Here is an 18,014-nt window from a genome sequence, read left to right on the forward strand (position 1 = left end):
TTGAAATCTACTTGGAAACATTAGTTTGTGAAATCAAACAAACTTTTGTTTCGGAGAATAATTGTTGAACCGACCCATTTAAATGCCAATTTTGTTTATTGACAGATGAAAATAACAACAAAAATTATCTGCCTCACCATATGATTCAAATTGAAAACAATAAACAATAAACAACTCAAAAACGAAAACGAAAGAAATCAAAAAGGAAATAAAATGTAAGTATACAAAAATAATAAATACATAGGTACAAGAATAAAATATAACTAATTACTTATAGATGATGAGTGAACAAAAACAAAAAAAACAGCGAAAAACCTGGGCAACAGAGGATGAAACGGTTTTGTTGGAGTTGTGGGCGGACAAACAGGCTGAATTGATCGACAAGAGAAAAAATTCTCACGTTTATAAGGAAATGGCAGAGATTTTGGTAGGATCACAACTTATCGAATCGGTATAGGTAAAGTTCTTTTTTGTTATTTTTTTAGATTTATTATTAACTTCTTTTCACTACCAGGAAGGAAGAGAAATTGGTTGGCCCTTCTGTAAATGCAATTCTGGAAAAAAGACCCCTAAGTAACATTGAAAATCTACAAGAGGACAGCTTTATGGGTAACACAAAATATCTACTTAAGAAATCATTTTGTTAAAATGTATTATTTATTTCAGAAACAATTTTCTCCTCTCAAGATTCATCTCAAAACTCATTGCCGGAGATGTTTTCCGCTCCTGCCACTGCATGCCGTTGTTCCGTCGGCTGCTCCGTCCGTTTCCAGATGAACCGGACCGTTCATCTTCATCAAATTCAACCGCTGGAAAAAAGAGGAAGAGAAATCAAAGAGATGAGGAATTTCAAAAGCAGGATGAAATAATATTAGAAAATTTCAAACTTATAAGAGAAACGGATGAGAAAATAATATTGATTGAGGAGAAAAGAAACCAAATACTAGAAAGAATTGCAAAATCTTGCGAATCTCTTCAACAAGATTTTGCACTTTCAACCCAGAGGAGTTTCTTGAGATAAAATTCAAAAAATAGTGCAGTACGCAACAAGATTTGATGATAAGGTTGGTGTTTTCGATTTGATTGTCTAGCCCTTTTCCGATTCTCCGAAACCTAGCCTTTAAATGACCAAAGGCATTCTCGACAACTCTTCTGCTCTTTGATAGATAGTAGTTGAAATTTTTTTCAACTGGAGTTAAGGCAATGCTAAAGGGATATGGTTTCATAAGAACATCGGAAAATTTAAATGCCGAATCTCCAATAAAAACGACAGGAACATTAAAATTGCAAAGGTTTCTTGACATGTTCTTTAGTATAGGATTCTCATGCTGTATTCTAACGGAAGAATTTTCAAAAATTTGGGAATCGTTGCACCGGCCTGGACTACCAACATTTATGTAAATGAATCTATATCTAAATTAATTGAACATAAGAATAAATGAAGGTTCTTTTATAAAATGTTTACATGAAATCGACAATGGCTAGCAGTACCGTCGAGTACCAACCCTTATAATTATAGTAATTCTAAATTCTAAAACATACACGGAAGACTTATTTTGAATGAAAACATTGTACAAAAAGGATTACCAGGGTTATATATCTTGAAGTTCTTCAAAAATAAAAATCTAAACTAATTTTTCAAAACAGTATTTTTATAAAAAAAAAAACCTAAATATGTATACAAAATTCTAAAAAAAAATTAATGAGCACGGGTTTTCGATACATTAATCTAAAGCAGTTATACTAGAAAGTATTTCAAATTTTGACGACAATCTTCATGCATAAGTCCTGGACCTGATTGCGTACCTTAATTTATGCTGAAAAATGTGCAAAACATTTAATATATCCGTTATTTGTCATGTTTAATAAATCTACTAAATGCTGTCACTTTATAATCTCATGGAAGTACGCCTTCCTCAAACGAACCCTAGAAAATGTGTCAAGCTCTTAAGGCCCAACTATAATAGGTATAAGCTAGCATATGCGCGCATAAGTAAACGTGCGAATACAAAGAATCTCAAAAGGAATGAACATAATGGAGTCTAGCTCCGTTTCGTTCAATTTTTCTCAGTTTCGTTAACCTTAGCACACTTAAGCAAGAGCGATCCCAGTCGCTCGCCGCATAAGTAAAATCTGACATTTAGATACGTGAGCAAAATTGCATTATAGCTATGCAGTAATTTCGCTAACTTAAGTGAATTATCGTTGGGTTTTTGACATAAGCTTATGTTTGCTTATGCCTATTATAGTTGGGCCTTTAGTCTCTAATTTTCGACCTATAATTAAACTGTCTGTCATTCCCAATTTGTTTGAGCCTCTTGTTTGTAATATTCTTTTCTGTATTTTCTCTTCTGTTTTTGTGATAATCAGCATGGTTTAATAAAAGACAAAATTGACTGTAACAAATCATCTTGGGTTAACCACATTTTTTTATTGACGTCTTCGAAATAAATCTACAAGATGACTACGTATTTACGGACTTCAGTGAGGCATTTATAAATGAAGCCATACTGTGCTTTTCAGAAAATTGAAAAAGATGGGATTATTTCTTGGATTTCATCATACTTAAGTGACAGATGTAACAATTTTGATTTTAAAAATAATAGTTTAAGTAAATTTTTAGTCAACTCTGGTGTTCCACAGTGATGCCATCTTAGTCCACTGCTATTCGTCTTATTTATAAATGGCCTTGCTTCCATTTTAAATAATTCAATGACGTTATAAATCGCGGTTGGCGTACAAATATTTTAAACTGACTATGAACTACCAGGGCGAGCTTAGAAAACTATGGGAGTTATGCAATACTAATCGTTTATTATTAAACATTGACAAGTGTAAAACGATGAGTTTAACAAGCAAATGTAACTCTATCAACCATGATTATCTTCTAAATTCGACAAAAATCTTACTACATCTAAAAAAGTCGAGAACTCAAAGATCCTTATGTTATAAAAATACTTAACGTATCATTTTTAGTTGATCCGTCTATGGTCCTTATAGTCCAATTATCCGGTTTATAAATATTTATAATGCCAAAAGCTTTGTTATTAATTCAGTTAATGAAAAATGAAAATATAAAATAATAAAGCTTTAAAATTATATTTTTTATATATGATAAAAGATTTTAAATGTGTTTGATCAAATTTAATGGTTTCTGACTATTATATATCATATACAAATACAATGTATATCATATTTAACAATCAAACTACAGATTTTCATTCAGTTTTCATCGATGTTTGTAATTTTGAGACTTCTTTCGTACGGTATCCACTTGTCTCTGACTTTAACTGTTAAAAAAATATAACAAACTTTAGTTCAGTAAACAAAAAATACAAAAAATACAATAATACAAAATTATTTTATATTATTACAAAAAAGAGATATGATATGATAAATAAGGAACACACATACATACATGTATGTGTCCAATGAACTAGATTATTTCACCACGTTTTTTCGTGCAACCAGTGAACATTTTCGTTTTCACCACAGACAATTTTTCAACACTGGAATTTATTCTTTTATCAAAATCCCAAATATCAATAATACAACTACTAAAAATACACAAATAAGATCTGAAATTGATCTTGTGCCATTTTTTATTCTTTGTGATCTCCTTAAGGGGACGTTGCAAGGGCAAATCCATTTAAGATTCAAATAAATGTTGGGATAAAATTAAAATTGAGGTTCTTTAGTAGGTCTTATTTAAATATTTTTTGAGTTTAAGGTGTTTTCTCGCCGGAATATTTGAAACATATTTATCTTACATACCTAGCTGTTAGTACGCCGCCGTACTACCAATTCAAAAAATACTTGTTTTAGGCTAAAAAAAAAACCAAATACAAAAAAATAAGGGTTCACCCCGAAAAACAAAATATTTATTTTTATAAGTAAAAGGTGTGTCTTCGCCTAAATATTTAAAACATGTTCTATTGATACCTTTAACTGTAATCAGAAGGAAATTCGTACTGCGGTAATGGAAAGTCGAGCCAAAAAGTTCCATCCGAAATGCAACAAAGTCATATTATCAAACTCCGCCAGAGATATTCCATTAGCCTCATTGTATCGTGTAGATACAGATGTTTAATTCCAGTAAAACTTCCTCTTGTCACCTGAACCTGAACATTGGCATCGAAGAACTGTCAAAAAACAACTTCATAACAGTAAACAAATACCTAATCTGAATCTTGTTATTTATTTAATCAAAAATCTGAAAATAAATATAAATTAAGTTCAGCTCGGCCTGTTTCTCCAGTAGGGTTCATCTCTAAAAAAATTAACATAATTAGAAAACATATTATTCTATCATTTAATCTGTGAAACAAGTTCTATGTTCACGAGCTCACTCCGACTCGATTCGTATGACTCAAGCTCAGCAGTTTGAAGGAGTGTTCATAGCTTTTGTTTATGTTTCGTTTTTATATCAATCAAATTTTTATCTGTCCATTAATTGTAATTCCATAAGTGCATTTACTCATAGAATTTTAGTATGATACGACTATACGAGTCTTTTTGAGTGTTAGAAAATTTCTAAAATGAATAACGAAATGGGGATATCAACAAGCGAACTCAAACGCAATAAACAATGGCAAGAAAATATACCAATTCGACAAAGAGGAGCCACTGTTATTGATGATTCTGATGATAAGTTTTTCGTTCAATACCAAGAGATAGCTTGGACAGGAGTTTCAATAATAATGCGAACTATCACTGTGATAATGAACATCAATTTGGCCTTAAGCTATTACCAAAATGGTAAAATCAACTGTTTCATTTTGACGACTGCCAGTATCGTTATACCAACTATTGTAACAACTCTAATTCATATCAATATGTAATTTGATTAAAGTTAACTTGCTTTGCTAAAATATACACATAATAATGAACATTTGTATTCGATGTTCATTGCAGGTATCTTCAAGATCGTGATTTAAATAAGGAAACCTACAAAGTCACCTGGATTACATTTCTTGGCTCGTTTTTATTTCGGTGAGTTTATTTAAAATCCAACTAAATATATACAGTTTGTTTTAAAAGTATACAATTATATGCATCCTTATAGGTATTGGGATTCGCTTATTTATGCTATACGCTGCAAAAAAGCCGAGTACAGATGTGACATGGAGTCGCAAAAAAAGTAAGAACCTACTTTTTAAAATGTGTTGATTTTATTCAAATCTTGGGTAAATAGAATGTTTTAAAATCGGTAAACTTTGTTCCAAAACATTATTGTTGCTACTTTTCATTTCATCATCCAATGCCATTTCTTCCAAACCCGACTGTTCCCTTTGTCAACAAAAAAAAACATCCTTCGTCCATACTTACATACATTCTACATTTCACTTTCACCTCAAATGAAATTGAAATCGATTCAAAATATAAAAGGAGTTCTGAGATTCACTTTTACCGATATTGATTTCATTTTTTTCAAACTCAAAACGAAGTGAATTTCTGTGGTGTTCTACATTTCGATATTTGCGATTTTCAAGTGATTTGAATTGGACCAGATTAAGTTGGTGTGATTTGAATTCGACAAGATTCAATAGTTTTAAAACTGTGATATTGTCACTAAAAGAAAATAAACCTTAAGTTTTTTATAGAATGCTCTTGGTTTGTGACAAATTGCAGATTCTACTATATGTTTGAGGAAAGGATTTTCCAACATATCAAATGTCTTCTCTATACTTTCTTTTGAAAACTTTCAAACACCCTCGATACATGAAAATTGCTTATCGCGAAGAACCACGATCCTACTGCAGTGTGCATCAATACAGTGCAAATAAAAAACAATATTCTAAATTTATTTTATTGAAAAACAACACAAATATAGACATAAGAAATTATTACTATTATGACAGTGAACAAAATTGTTTATTGACTGATTCGATATTTTATATCAGCTGCTTTATTTCACTTTAAGTTATTTCGATCCAATCATAGAACCTTGAAAATAATTTCACTCGATTTTTAATTTAGATTGGGAACCTACATATGTATGTAGGTGAATTTGTAAAAAAATACAAGTACTAATATATTACAATTCTCTTATTTGTTTGCATTCGAAAAACACCCATAATACGATTGCATCTTTACAGACTTTAACAAGGCATTTGACAAATGAAGTCATGAATTCTTCTTAATAAATTAAGTAAAATTGGGCTTAACAAACGTTTTGTTATGTATGTAGATGTCGTCATACCTTGAAGATAGATATTACAACGTCATGTTCAAGATTAATCCTTCATGTCTATTTAAAGTCAATTCTGGTGTACCTCAAGGGAGTCATCTTGGTTCAATGTTGTTTATTTTATTTATTAATGATTTGCCTTCTATTTTAATAATTCTATATCGCTATGTATGCAGATGATGTTAAAATTTTTCGAAATATAACCTTCATCCAGGATTCTTAAAAGCTATAAAAAGTGTTTGATTTTAAATAATGGAAAATGTAAGGCAATGTGTTTTACACGCAAGCGTAATAAAATAAATTATGACTATATGTTGAATTCGTCACATTTGAATAGAGAATTCAGTTTTTCTGTTACGTTGTTAAACTAGACTCAAAATTAACGTTTACTATAATTATATTAGATATAACAAACATAGCTAACAAAACAATTGGTTTTCGCAAAAGATTTCCCCGAGAGTTCCGTAATACATTTATTTAAATTATATATGTTTCTTTTGTCTGGCCAATTCTTGAATACGTTGGCGTTGTATGAATGCCATACTGTTCGGTTCATATTGATAGAATAGTGAGAATTCAACGTAGATTTTTAAGATTTTGTGTTCTTTTTTTTTCCACTGGTCTGATAGACTGTTATTACTGCCATATCCGTAGTATACGTGGAATGATGGTTAGTGCGTAGAAATGACATGCCAGAGGTCTTGGGTTCAATTCTTGCCTGTACCATCTAAAGTTGTTTTCACTATTACTGCCTCTTGCGAGGAAAAGAATTACGCAAGAGTAATTGTTGTCAGAAAAAGTGCTCTCTCAAATTACCTGTTCAAATTTGGCCCAAAACTTGGGGTTGCCTCCATTTCTGAAAACATTACTCGCACATAGGAATAGCTGAGAGCTATTATCCATAGTTCCCAACCTCCATACAATTAAAGGCTTCTCTTAGTAAGTCTTCCATCTTTTGCTGGTCACATACAATAGTTGCAGTTCTGGTTTGTAGCTGGTGTATTAAATAGAACGATTTCATGTCCCTCTCTTGCTTGTCGATTTTATTGCAATCTGAGTCGGGCTATCTTAAAGAGAAATTTAGCCCTTACAACGTTTTTTTAGAGAACAATGGCGCTTACACTCCTCTTAATAATTAATCATTAATAATTAATAATTAACAAATTGTTTATGCTATAGTTATAATTTATTTTTTTCCTATAAGTGGTTAAAATTATGTTAGTTTTAAGTTTAAGATTAAAGTAAATATTGTAAACTTAATGTTAGCATTTAACGTATTTAATAAATATATTAACAGCCAAATATTAGATACCAAAGCTTGAATTTAAATAATAAAAATATGATTTCTTAACTAAATAGCTGTCTAATCTTTATAGATTTTACAAACTTAAGATTCGAGAAGAAAGCGATGTCGCATTTATACGCATTTTCGATTGTTTCTTGGAAGCGGCTCCTCAGAAAATTTTACAAATAACAATCGTCCTCTCAATGCCAGACAAAATTTCCCGTAAGAATTGCAAAACGAAAAAATATCAATCAAATTATTAAATCTGCCTATACCTATTTACATATTTTTTCGCATAGCTTTACAAATTGCGGTAATTTGTGGGTATTTTGGAACCATGGCCTGGTGCTTGTCCGATTATCATCGTTGTAATCGATATGCTCAAATAGATAAACACAAAATGGAAACTAACGGGTTTGTTCTGCAGCTTTGCTGGCATTTTTGTGTTTCAGGTAATTGTGTTTTTTGTTTAAATTTGTGAGGAAATCTTATTATTTTTTTATTTATGAATATTTATTACAGTATCACGCATACTTTGTTTGTCATTAGTTGCTAGTTTATTTCCAATTTGGACCCTTTTTGGTTGCATAATGCATAGCATATTCTTTGGAATCCTAACTTACCTAATAGACCATCCACAGTTCTGCGCAGCTTCGTTTGGAAAATTTATGTTTTGCATGATTTTAGGCATCGTGTATTTGTTCACTTTTATAATGCCAAAAGATGGACGAACCAGAAATAAATATATCATTTATTATACAATGAATTCACTGGAAAATATTGCATGTGTTGCACTATTTATTTTGTTTTCACCGCAAAACATGCGTTCTTCGACTTTATTTTATCCTCTATGTATTCTTTCGGTTGCCTTTTATTACATTGGTATTTTGTGTATGGTTTTATATTATACACGATTTCATCCAAAAATTACAGCGCAATCATCCAGTAAAATGTGTTTAAGATAAATTATTATTTAGATCATAGAAAGTTAGATAATTATGTTTGTATGTAGTGAAAATAAGTGTAATATAATTTAAGTAAACTACCTCCCTTTGCTTTAAACATCTCTAGATCATTTTTTATGACCTGAACAAAATATTTTAATTTGTTTGTGTCAGGTATTGACTATGTCATACCAAAATTGGAGTAGAATAAAAAAATGTCTTTTTAAATGATCTAAAGTGTATCGCTTTTACAATTTATAATTTCCATAATATTGTTTTTATTTTTTTTAAATATATTTATACCTATGCATATTTGTTCTGTTAAATGATTATGTTTTGTTTAAAAATCATGTTGATATTCAAGTCTTAAATTAAAAAATCAGCATATTCCTGTCCATCGAATACATTTATAAATTGGTTGAAACTTTAAAGTTACTGAAAATTGATTTTTCTTAATGAATGGTCAATATCCGTTTGCAAAAGTAAGCATTGTGATGGAGCGGGATATTTTTGTAGTAAGTATCAACGACATTCATATATGTACATACATACATACATGCATACATACATACATACATATGTAACTATAACTGATTGTGCAATTATTATTAAAAATTTAAATAATTCCTCTATCCTCCTCTTGCAGTGGTTGCCAACATTTTTGGCTATACCATGTAAATTAAAAACATATTGGTTTAATATGCGAAGAGACATCTGTAGAATCTCTTATAAGTAAACAGATTTTAATGTCGCTCAATCGATAATTCTTAAATCTGTAAAAAAAAAAATGATTTGTTTTATTTTGAAGCATGTTTGACCTATATTTTTAAAAAATAAATGCAATAAGATCGATTTAATGTCAAGTATTTTTTCGAAAAGAAACAAGAAAAAGTATATTTATTCCTTATTGTTTTTGAGGTATGTATTTTTGTTAGAAGAAAAAAAATCCTTGCATAGATAATATTTTGAAGGGTCCAAGAAATACGATTTTAAAAATTCTTTCGCGGCGAGTAGAGCATGTCATAAATAGATTTGCGCATGAAAATCGTTTGACAGAGCGATGGGAATTTTTACGTGTGACGTAAGCCTAATAAAATAAATTGGTGGAGCAACAGTCCGTTGTGAACCAGGGCCTAGTGACTTACAACTCGCAACCATTCCTGTGTGCGAGTACTGTTTTCAGGAATGGAAGGGACCTACAATTTTAGGCCGAATCCGAACGGCTAATTTGAGAAAGCACTTTTTCATGACCAGAATTACTCTTGAAGGAATTGTCAATTCCTCGCAAGAGGCAGTAGGCAGTACCCGCGAAAATTATTTTTTTTAAATTAAGGTGGCACAGGCAGGGATTGAACCACTTTTTTTTCAAATTCATTTTTATTTATTCAATCTTAAACCTATCTTAAAGCTAGACAAAAATTCATAAAACTAGCCTAATTATCCATAACTTACAACTAACTTAATGGTCCCATACGGACACTCTAAGTTAAACTATGACACTAACTACTAATGCCTTTCGGCCCTAAGATCTATTTTACTTCAATTTAAGTTTTATTTATTTTGTATTTATTAGAAAATTATGGGAAAAAACTAATATCAAGGTCCTTTTTTATTTTTACTTAAAAACTACTTAAAAAAAGGTCCTTAATATAAAACTTAAAGCTAACTTAAACTACCTATTCTACCTATAAACTACTTAAAACTAGAACAACCACAGCAGCAAATCTAACTTTTTTTGTTTTTATATTTATTGTCTTTTTTTTGTTTTTTTTTTTAATTTTATTTTCCTTTTTTTTCTTTAGATTCCATGTTTTTTTTTATTTTTTTTTGTTTTTATATTTTTTAATTTGTTTGTATTTTTTTGTGGTACCATGCCTATTCTACTTAAAACTAAACCCTAAAACTATAAAACAAGTATGTAAGCCGGCCAAGGCTTAAAACCCCATCCCGACTACCCAATATCAAGTGCCGATTGAAGCCACGCTGCAAGAGAATTCTAATAACCTCAACCTTTCGGGCCGTTCTGTACTCAATTAGATCGTGCTTTGTAAGACTACCTATCAGATCGCTGGTGTAAATGCTGAAGAGAATCGGCGAATTCACCGCTCCCTGTTGAAGACCATTTTTAATTGAGAATGTTGTGGTAGAAGTTACCAAGCCTGCTCAGTTTTAGGTAAAGACCCTCTAACCATACGGTGTCAAAGGCCTTTTCCAAATCAACCAGAACAGCACCTGTGCATTGTTGTTTTGATTTATTCCATTGGATATCAGAAAGGAGTTAAGACGTAGCATGAATTGTGTCATGACCCGCCTTGAACCCGAACTGTTTATCCGGAATTATTTTGTTGTCCGCAGCCCACTTAATCAGAGCCCTATTAATGATCTTTTCGAAAACTTTGCTGATGCTCGGAAGAAGACTTATCGACCGAAGATTTGACGGGTTGGAGTTATCCTTTCCCTTTTTCGGGAGAGGATGAACCACAGCGGTCTTCTAATGTACTGGATAATATGCATTATTCAGTGCGTTGTTGAAGAGTGTAGTGTAAATGTCAATTGCTTCCATCGGTAAATGTCTTAGTACAATGTTGGTTACACCATCGACACCTGCTGACTTTTTATTTTTTATTGAATTGAAGATGTGCTGAAGCTCAACCTTCGTTTTTGAGTCTTGTCAGTAAGCCACTCATGTGCCTACGTAGTGCGTCAATAGTCGCGTTTCTGTAAGCGTCCATTTGGTCCCGTTCTTTGTACTTTGGGATTGTCCATTCGATCGTTCGTTTTATTGTTTCGTCCATCTGTTGTAAGTGTTGGTCAATTTCTGTATTTGTCAGGTTTCTGTTGTTTGGTGGGGCTATGTCACTCGAACGAAGTTCTCTCGCTAAGGCGTTGGTGAAACGAGGCCAACGCATCTTACTGTAATTATAAGAATGCGTTGCAACGTATTCCTCCAACTCCACGCGTTCGTTCGGAATCTGCATTACAGCAGCCAGTCCGCAGTGATCACTGTCGTACTCGACTGTCTGTAAGCAGTTTCGAGGGTGATTACCCACTTTGTCTGTTACTGTCAGTCTAGTGTCGTACAGCAAAAGATCCAGAAAGGAGCCGCTTCTTGGATACGATGGCTTTTCGGTAGCCAGCAGGTCGACGCCATATTCAACGCTGTAAAGATTCATCAAATTAAAAAGATGATTACCTCTGGGATAACTATGTTGATTTCCCCAATCTTCATGTTTTGCAATTCATTGTTGTATATGACTTTATAAGTCCAACGCACTAACCATCATCCCACGGGTAAGCCTAATACAGAGCTAAAAAAACATAACATTAAGCCTACAGTAAAGCAAGGGGCGGCAGCGTTAAATTTTAGCCTGTATGTCCGCTGTAGAAGTTGGGAATATAGAATTTATTTATTAATTTACTTATGTACAAAACTCTGTACTTGAACATTTTAATGAAAAGTTTGATTAAAAGCACGGAAAAGTTGGGCGTAAGCAAGCAATTGATTTGATAATGCCAAAACAACGATCCCAAGCACAAAGCAAGTATTATGCAGTTTTTGTTGATATGGAACTCATTGGCGTCAGGTAAAAAGTTCTTAAGTCAAAAAATTGCATTTTAGGTTTTTGATTGCTCTTTTCCTTTATACTAAAAGCTTGACTTTACAACAACTGCTTCAGACAAAAAAACAGACAAAATAAAAAAAAACTCATTCCACCGAAATTGTATTTACTCCTAGACGTTTGTATCTCTTTTATCTATCGATTGATAGACAATTAAATCTCTATCATATATGCAAATTGAGCTCAGTAACGATCGGTGCAAGTAACAAAATTAATTTCTAAATATGGACGTTTATTATTTTTTCCACCGAACCTACAAGAGGGAAAACATAGCTAAGTAAGTGGAAACACTTTTATAGCGGATTTTCTATATGAAAGAGTAACAGTTTATATCTAGTATTAATTAATTTTTAAGCTTGAAAATCTTTCTCCTGATATTTCCTTATTTAAATTTTTTGAGATTCAGATGATGCTGCTTAAATGGTTTTATGACAACAAAATGTATGTTCAGTATTACCCAAAAATAAAGCGTTAATTGAATATAGAAAAGTTTACATTTAACAATAATAATATTCAATATTAGTAAATTTCCTCTATTGAGGAAACCGGTCAAAGAACAATTTTCTCCGATTTGTACAAAATGTACGCATTTTATATCATCGTAACTGTTCAGGTACACAGAAATTTCCGAAACAAATTTTATGCACGTGTTGGTATGTATGTTTACATTATTTTAGTTCCGATTTCCTCCGACATGATGATGTAAAAATGTATTCCGTATGCAAATTTTTGTATGAACGACAAAAATCTTCCGATCGATTATTAGGTTAGGTTATAGTGGCTGTCCAAGATGGAAACGGACATACTTAGGCCAGTTTAATGGCCCATTGTGATACCACATGAATCTTGAGACTTCCTCCTAAGCTCAATGGAACCAGCTTGAGTCCCTTACGAAACGTGAGAGGCTGATTATACCGATTTAGATCGTTAAGATCGTTAAAGAAGAATTCTCCTAGGTAATTTTTGCGTTTTCGAGCTAGAGCAGGGCATGTGCAGACAAGATGAAGAACCGTTTCTTCCTCTTCCATACAGCTTCTGCAAAAGTCATTTGAGAATACGCCTAGTCTCGTGGCGTGCTTTCCTATTAGACAGTGTCCGCTTATGACTCCTATTATCGAGCTTATATGCGATCTGCTTAGAGAGAGCAAGCACCTTGCACGTTTTAAATCCAGTGTTGGCCAGATGTTTTTTGTGACTTGACACGTGTTGGTGTTGTTCCACCTGGTGCCTGCCCTCCTCACAGCGTCTGGCATTAGCAGCAGTTTACAAGTAGCGATTGGTATGCCAGTACTTGCCAAACGTGTGGTGCCTTACTATGGAATGGGCCTGGAATGTCTCTATGGCCCGGCACCCAGCAAAGGTGAATATTAAACTGTTGCGCCATCTTCATTAGAGATGATCAACAGTTATGGACTGTTATAGAGTTTGTAGAGACAGAGTTCAGATATTTGATAGCGGCCTGGCTATCAGAGAAAATACGGATATCAGATGTTGATATCACGTTTTCTTTGAGCCATGACAGGACTTCCTTTATCACCAAAAGTTCCGCCTGGAACACGCTGCAATGATTGGGAAGGCAGAATGAGAGACTTAATTTCAGTCGTTCAGAGTACACACCTCCACCAACCCCTTCTTTTGTTTTTGACCCATCTGTGTAATGGATTGACTCATCCTCCAAGAATGTCCTATCCTCCCAAAATGATCTGGTAGGTATAGAAATCTGGAAGTTTCTGTCGAATTGTAGTTGGGGGATGGTAAATTCTGTGTGCTTTGGAATTGATTCTACGTACCTTAGAATTATGGAGTGGCCAATGTTGTTGTTAGTCCATTGAGGCGAATAGCAGAGCTTGCAGATATTTATTTGCTAAATATGTCAAGAGGTGTAAGGTAGAGCAAGGTGTCCAGTGCGACAGACGGGGTCGTGCGAAGCGATCCGCTTATACATAGGCAGGCTGAACGTTGGACTTTATTTAACTTATCCCTGTTTATACCTTTATACCTACAGTAGCTTTTTTGACTCTTTCCTGTACGTTGCGTTTCTAATTTAGTTTTTTGTCTAAGACAAGACCCAGGTATTTAGCCTCGTCTGAGAATTTTAATTGGATTCCTTTAATTTATTTATTTATTTATTTACGTCTATAAGTAAAGGTAAAAAGTAGAAAACGCCGTTTTTAGTCTTTTGATAGTTATATTTTTATTGACTCGTAAAGTACATAGGATAGGGTTATGTATGGAATAACACATCGGACAAATGGCCTCCACGGCTTTGCATGCACATGCGCACTCTTTTGTTGAAATTTTCCATGACCATTCTGCATAAATGTGGCTGAATTTCGTTGATGCAGCGTTCAATCTCCTCCTTTAATGCACGGGTGGTTGTGGGCTTGTTGACATAGACTTGTGATTTCAAATAACCCCATAAAAAGAAGTCTAATGGTGTTAAATCACACGATCTAGGAGGCCAATTTTGATCACCGAAACGAGAGAGTACACGACCTGGAAATGTCTCATGCAGTAATTGAATTGTTTCACGGGCTGTATGACATGTGGCACCGTCTTGTTGAAACCACATATTGGACACATCAATATCTTCCAATTTTGGCAGGAAGAACTGTGGAATCATGTCGCGATATCGAGCACCAATAACAGTTACTGCTTGACAAGCATCATTTTCAAAAAAATATGACCCAATTATGCCTCCATCCCAAAATCCACACCATACAGTCACGCGTTGTGGATGCATTTGTTTTTCGACAATAACATGTGGGTTCTCCGAACCCCAAATGCGGCAATTTTGGCGATTGACAAAGCCATCAAGATGAAAATGTGCTTCATCGCTTCGGATTATTTTGCTCGAAAAATCAGGGTCCATTTGTTGATGTTCAATAATCCATTCAACGAACTCTCTTCTCTGTCCATGGTCATTAGGCTTCAATTGTTGTGTTAATTGAATTTTGTAAGCATGAAGACAAAGATCTTTGGTGAGTATACGCTGTAGAGAGGTTCTTGAAATTTGCAATTCTTGTCCACGACGTCGAATTGAGGTTCCTGGATTGTCAGCAACACTCTCACGCACTGCTTCGACATTCACATTTGAACGGCTTGTTTTTGGACGACCAGTATGTTTGGCGTCTCCAACGGATCCAGTCTCCATGAATTTTTCAATTAATCTCTTCACAGCTGACGAAGTTAAAACACTATTCCGACCATATTTTGTATGAAATTTTCGAACTGCAGCCGCCAAGCTTTCACTATTTTTGAAATATTCTTTAATAATGAAGACACGTTGTTCTATCGTGTAACTCTCCATTTTTAATAACCCTATACTGTTAGCTGTCAAATTGCTTTTTTTTCAGGGTTGCCAACACTTCACTGCACAAATGGCGGCAAATTCAAATCTTGCGTTAATTTTGGGACACCCTTTATTATGACTCTCTTAGACTAAGTACAATATTTCTTAAAAATAATAAACTATAATATATATATACAAGATAAAAATGTATACAAAAAAGAAAAAAGATTGACATACCTTTAGACAATGCCTTCCAAGGCATTTTGCAAGAGTTCTTTTAGGATGTTAAGATGCTTTTCTGAAACTGCTATAGCAATATATGAAACCCTCCACATCCAGACTAGTTAGGATTTCATTCACCACTAGGTTGCTGAGGAGAGGGGATAGAACACCACCTTGAGGTGTCCTTCTACTAACGAATCGTCTACTGGAAGAGTTGCCCAGTTTTGAGTTAATTATTCTGCTAGTAAGCATTAAATGAATTTACTCCCGAAGCAAACTCTCTACATTTAAAGATGTTAGTGCAGATGTGATTGCAGATGTGTACACGTTGTTAAAGGCACCTTCGATGTCAAGGAAAGCAACCATAGTGAACTCTTTATGATGGAGGATGATCGATAATTACTATAGGTGTGAATATTTGTCCCGTGGTTCGGAAATTCTTGCAGAATGACTTCAGTGTATTAACTTGATACGTTTGACACATGGTCAAATCTGGTGGAACACAATTTTCTGAAAAATGGATTTTAAGCAATTTAATACTTTGAACTCCACGAGTCTAAGAAAACTTTCCAACCTGTACTTTCGTAGTTCCAAATTTTCATAATTCCAAATACCAGTACTCAGAAATTAGATACCCAAATTAAAGCTGACTTGTTATCGATATACACTGTGTACAGCTCTCATCACTAGTTAAACTCCGAATCAAATTTTAAGAAGAAGAAAACAAAGCAAAACTGAATAAAAACGCTTGCGCGAATGATATAAACATCTACTAAAGAATGTAGAGATCTATAAAGAATGGAATCCTTCATACGTATCACCCTCCAACCCCCATTTGTTTACATTATTGTATTTTTAATTTTGACATTATTAGACATAAATAATGTGAAATGAAACAAAAAAAAACATGAAGCACTATTTTTTCAAAGCCAAACGCACATAACGGGTAATATGGTTTTGTTTTCACAGCAGATTTTTTCCAATTGGTGCTTTTCACAGATTGCAGCTTGTGGAAAAAGAAATGTTCGCTTAATGCCCTCATTATGAGTACCGAAGCGAATGTTCGCTTTGATTCGAATGTTAAGCAATTTTCTTTTTTTATAGTATTATAGTTCGCGAGCTAAGCCATTCGCCAATATCATTTTATTGAAATAAAAATGAATGGCTAAATAATGACTTTTAATTCAATTAGTATTATATTTCTCAGATTGTGTTTTTATCTTCCGACTTATTTATTAAAAAACAGTGGCATTGTTAAGCAACATTGATTTTTTTTGTGAAAATAACGATAATGACAGAAAGAGGGAAGAAAGGATAAAGATGGGCAGATTAAGGACAATCCCTTAGAACTCCCAGAACAATTGTTGGTACTCAATAAATATAATTTTCACAAAAAGATTAATCAGCCCTATCAGGAGTTTCGCCCGAATGTGATTCCAGCCGAAAAAAAATTCTCTTTTTATATTCCCTTACTCTGAGTTTCACCCGAAAAAGAAGTGATGTTCGAAAAATTCCCCTTATCAGGAGCATTCAATTCGGGCGAAATATAACACACTTGACAGCTAAAATGTTCACTTAAATTTTGGTGGCGAACAGGAAGGCAACAACGTTAAAATGTAAGTTTTTCGACGAAATTGTTTATTATTGCAAACATTTATTTATTTTTGTTTTATTTTCATGGATATATTTCTTGTTACGGCACTTACGGAGGATTGTGCTAGCCCAACTTGGTAATCATTAGCGACAACTTTTTGGCATCCACCCTCTGAAAAAAACCGCAAACAAGCGGCAAGTTTAACAATGGGTGGTATTCCAAAGGATTGTACATTTAAGGGCAATGCGTCTGTTAAGACCTCTAGAAAGTACGTAAAGGCTGCCTTATTAACTCTATAGAGCTTTTGAAATCTGAAGATTATTTATAATTAGAGATTAAATAAAGCTGAAAATGTAATTCCATTCTTACAATGGTTCAGGTAACTCCAACGGATTGGAATGATCTCTTAACTGCCTCCGAACAGTTCGACGCAGTGTTGCCTCTTCTTCTTTTTCTTCCTCAAGCAAAACGATATGCATGGCTATGCTCTGCATTTTTATATTTTTAAAATTATTGTTAAGAATTCACACTTTTTTGCTTTTTTGCAATACAAAACCCAATATTCGATTGATGTAATCCTTGTAAACAACAACTGTCAAAGCAAACATTCAGATGGTAGGTTTGTTCATTTTCTGAATACGAAAAGGCACCCTACTTAAAAACGGAGGGGATATTTTGTATGTCCGCTTACTCAGAAAGTTTTTTTTTTGAAGAAATCGATTGGAGAGGGATTAAAAATCGTAATTTTAACAGAAAATTACAACACCTCATTCGTTTTATACTTTTTTATATTCAAGAAAAAACTTAGGTCCAGATTTCATTCTCTGTTTCCATAACAGAGGTGGAAAATTTATTGAGAGCTCAGTT

The 18,014-nt window shown here is 33.4% G+C and overlaps 2 protein-coding genes and 1 long non-coding RNA gene across 4 annotated transcripts; 2 read left to right on the forward strand and 1 right to left on the reverse strand.

The window, feature by feature from the left end:
* Positions 1 to 214: 214 nt before the first annotated feature.
* LOC129947592 (uncharacterized) lies at positions 215 to 1,583 on the forward strand. Its single transcript, XR_008781734.1, has 3 exons — positions 215 to 457; positions 515 to 609; positions 667 to 1,583. It is a non-coding gene; the product is annotated as an uncharacterized LOC129947592 (long non-coding RNA).
* Positions 1,584 to 4,137: 2,554 nt separating this feature from the next.
* Positions 4,138 to 8,971, forward strand: LOC129947733 (XK-related protein 4). Of its 2 annotated transcripts, none has more exons than XM_056058402.1 (6): positions 4,138 to 4,837; positions 4,915 to 4,992; positions 5,066 to 5,140; positions 7,567 to 7,697; positions 7,775 to 7,927; positions 8,784 to 8,971. In XM_056058402.1, exons 1-6 carry the CDS (start codon positions 4,539 to 4,541, stop codon positions 8,792 to 8,794), a joined length of 747 nt encoding a protein of 248 aa, XP_055914377.1. In that variant the 5' UTR covers positions 4,138 to 4,538; the 3' UTR covers positions 8,795 to 8,971. The 2 variants fall into 2 exon arrangements, with proteins under 2 accessions (XP_055914377.1, XP_055914376.1); XM_056058401.1 differs by lacking the exon at positions 8,784 to 8,971 and adding an exon at positions 7,998 to 8,729 and having other exon boundaries at positions 4,139 to 4,837.
* An 8,199-nt stretch (positions 8,972 to 17,170) lies between these two features.
* LOC129947710 (uncharacterized) lies at positions 17,171 to 17,839 on the reverse strand. Its single transcript, XM_056058371.1, has 2 exons — positions 17,517 to 17,839; positions 17,171 to 17,458 (listed from the first exon to the last, which is right to left on the reverse strand). Exons 1-2 carry the CDS (start codon positions 17,639 to 17,641, stop codon positions 17,212 to 17,214), a joined length of 372 nt encoding a protein of 123 aa, XP_055914346.1. The 5' UTR covers positions 17,642 to 17,839; the 3' UTR covers positions 17,171 to 17,211.
* Positions 17,840 to 18,014: the final 175 nt, after the last annotated feature.

The sequence above is a fragment of the Eupeodes corollae genome, chromosome 2 (genome assembly GCF_945859685.1).
Source record: "Eupeodes corollae chromosome 2, idEupCoro1.1, whole genome shotgun sequence".
NCBI classification, from domain to species: Eukaryota; Metazoa; Arthropoda; class Insecta; order Diptera; family Syrphidae; genus Eupeodes; species Eupeodes corollae.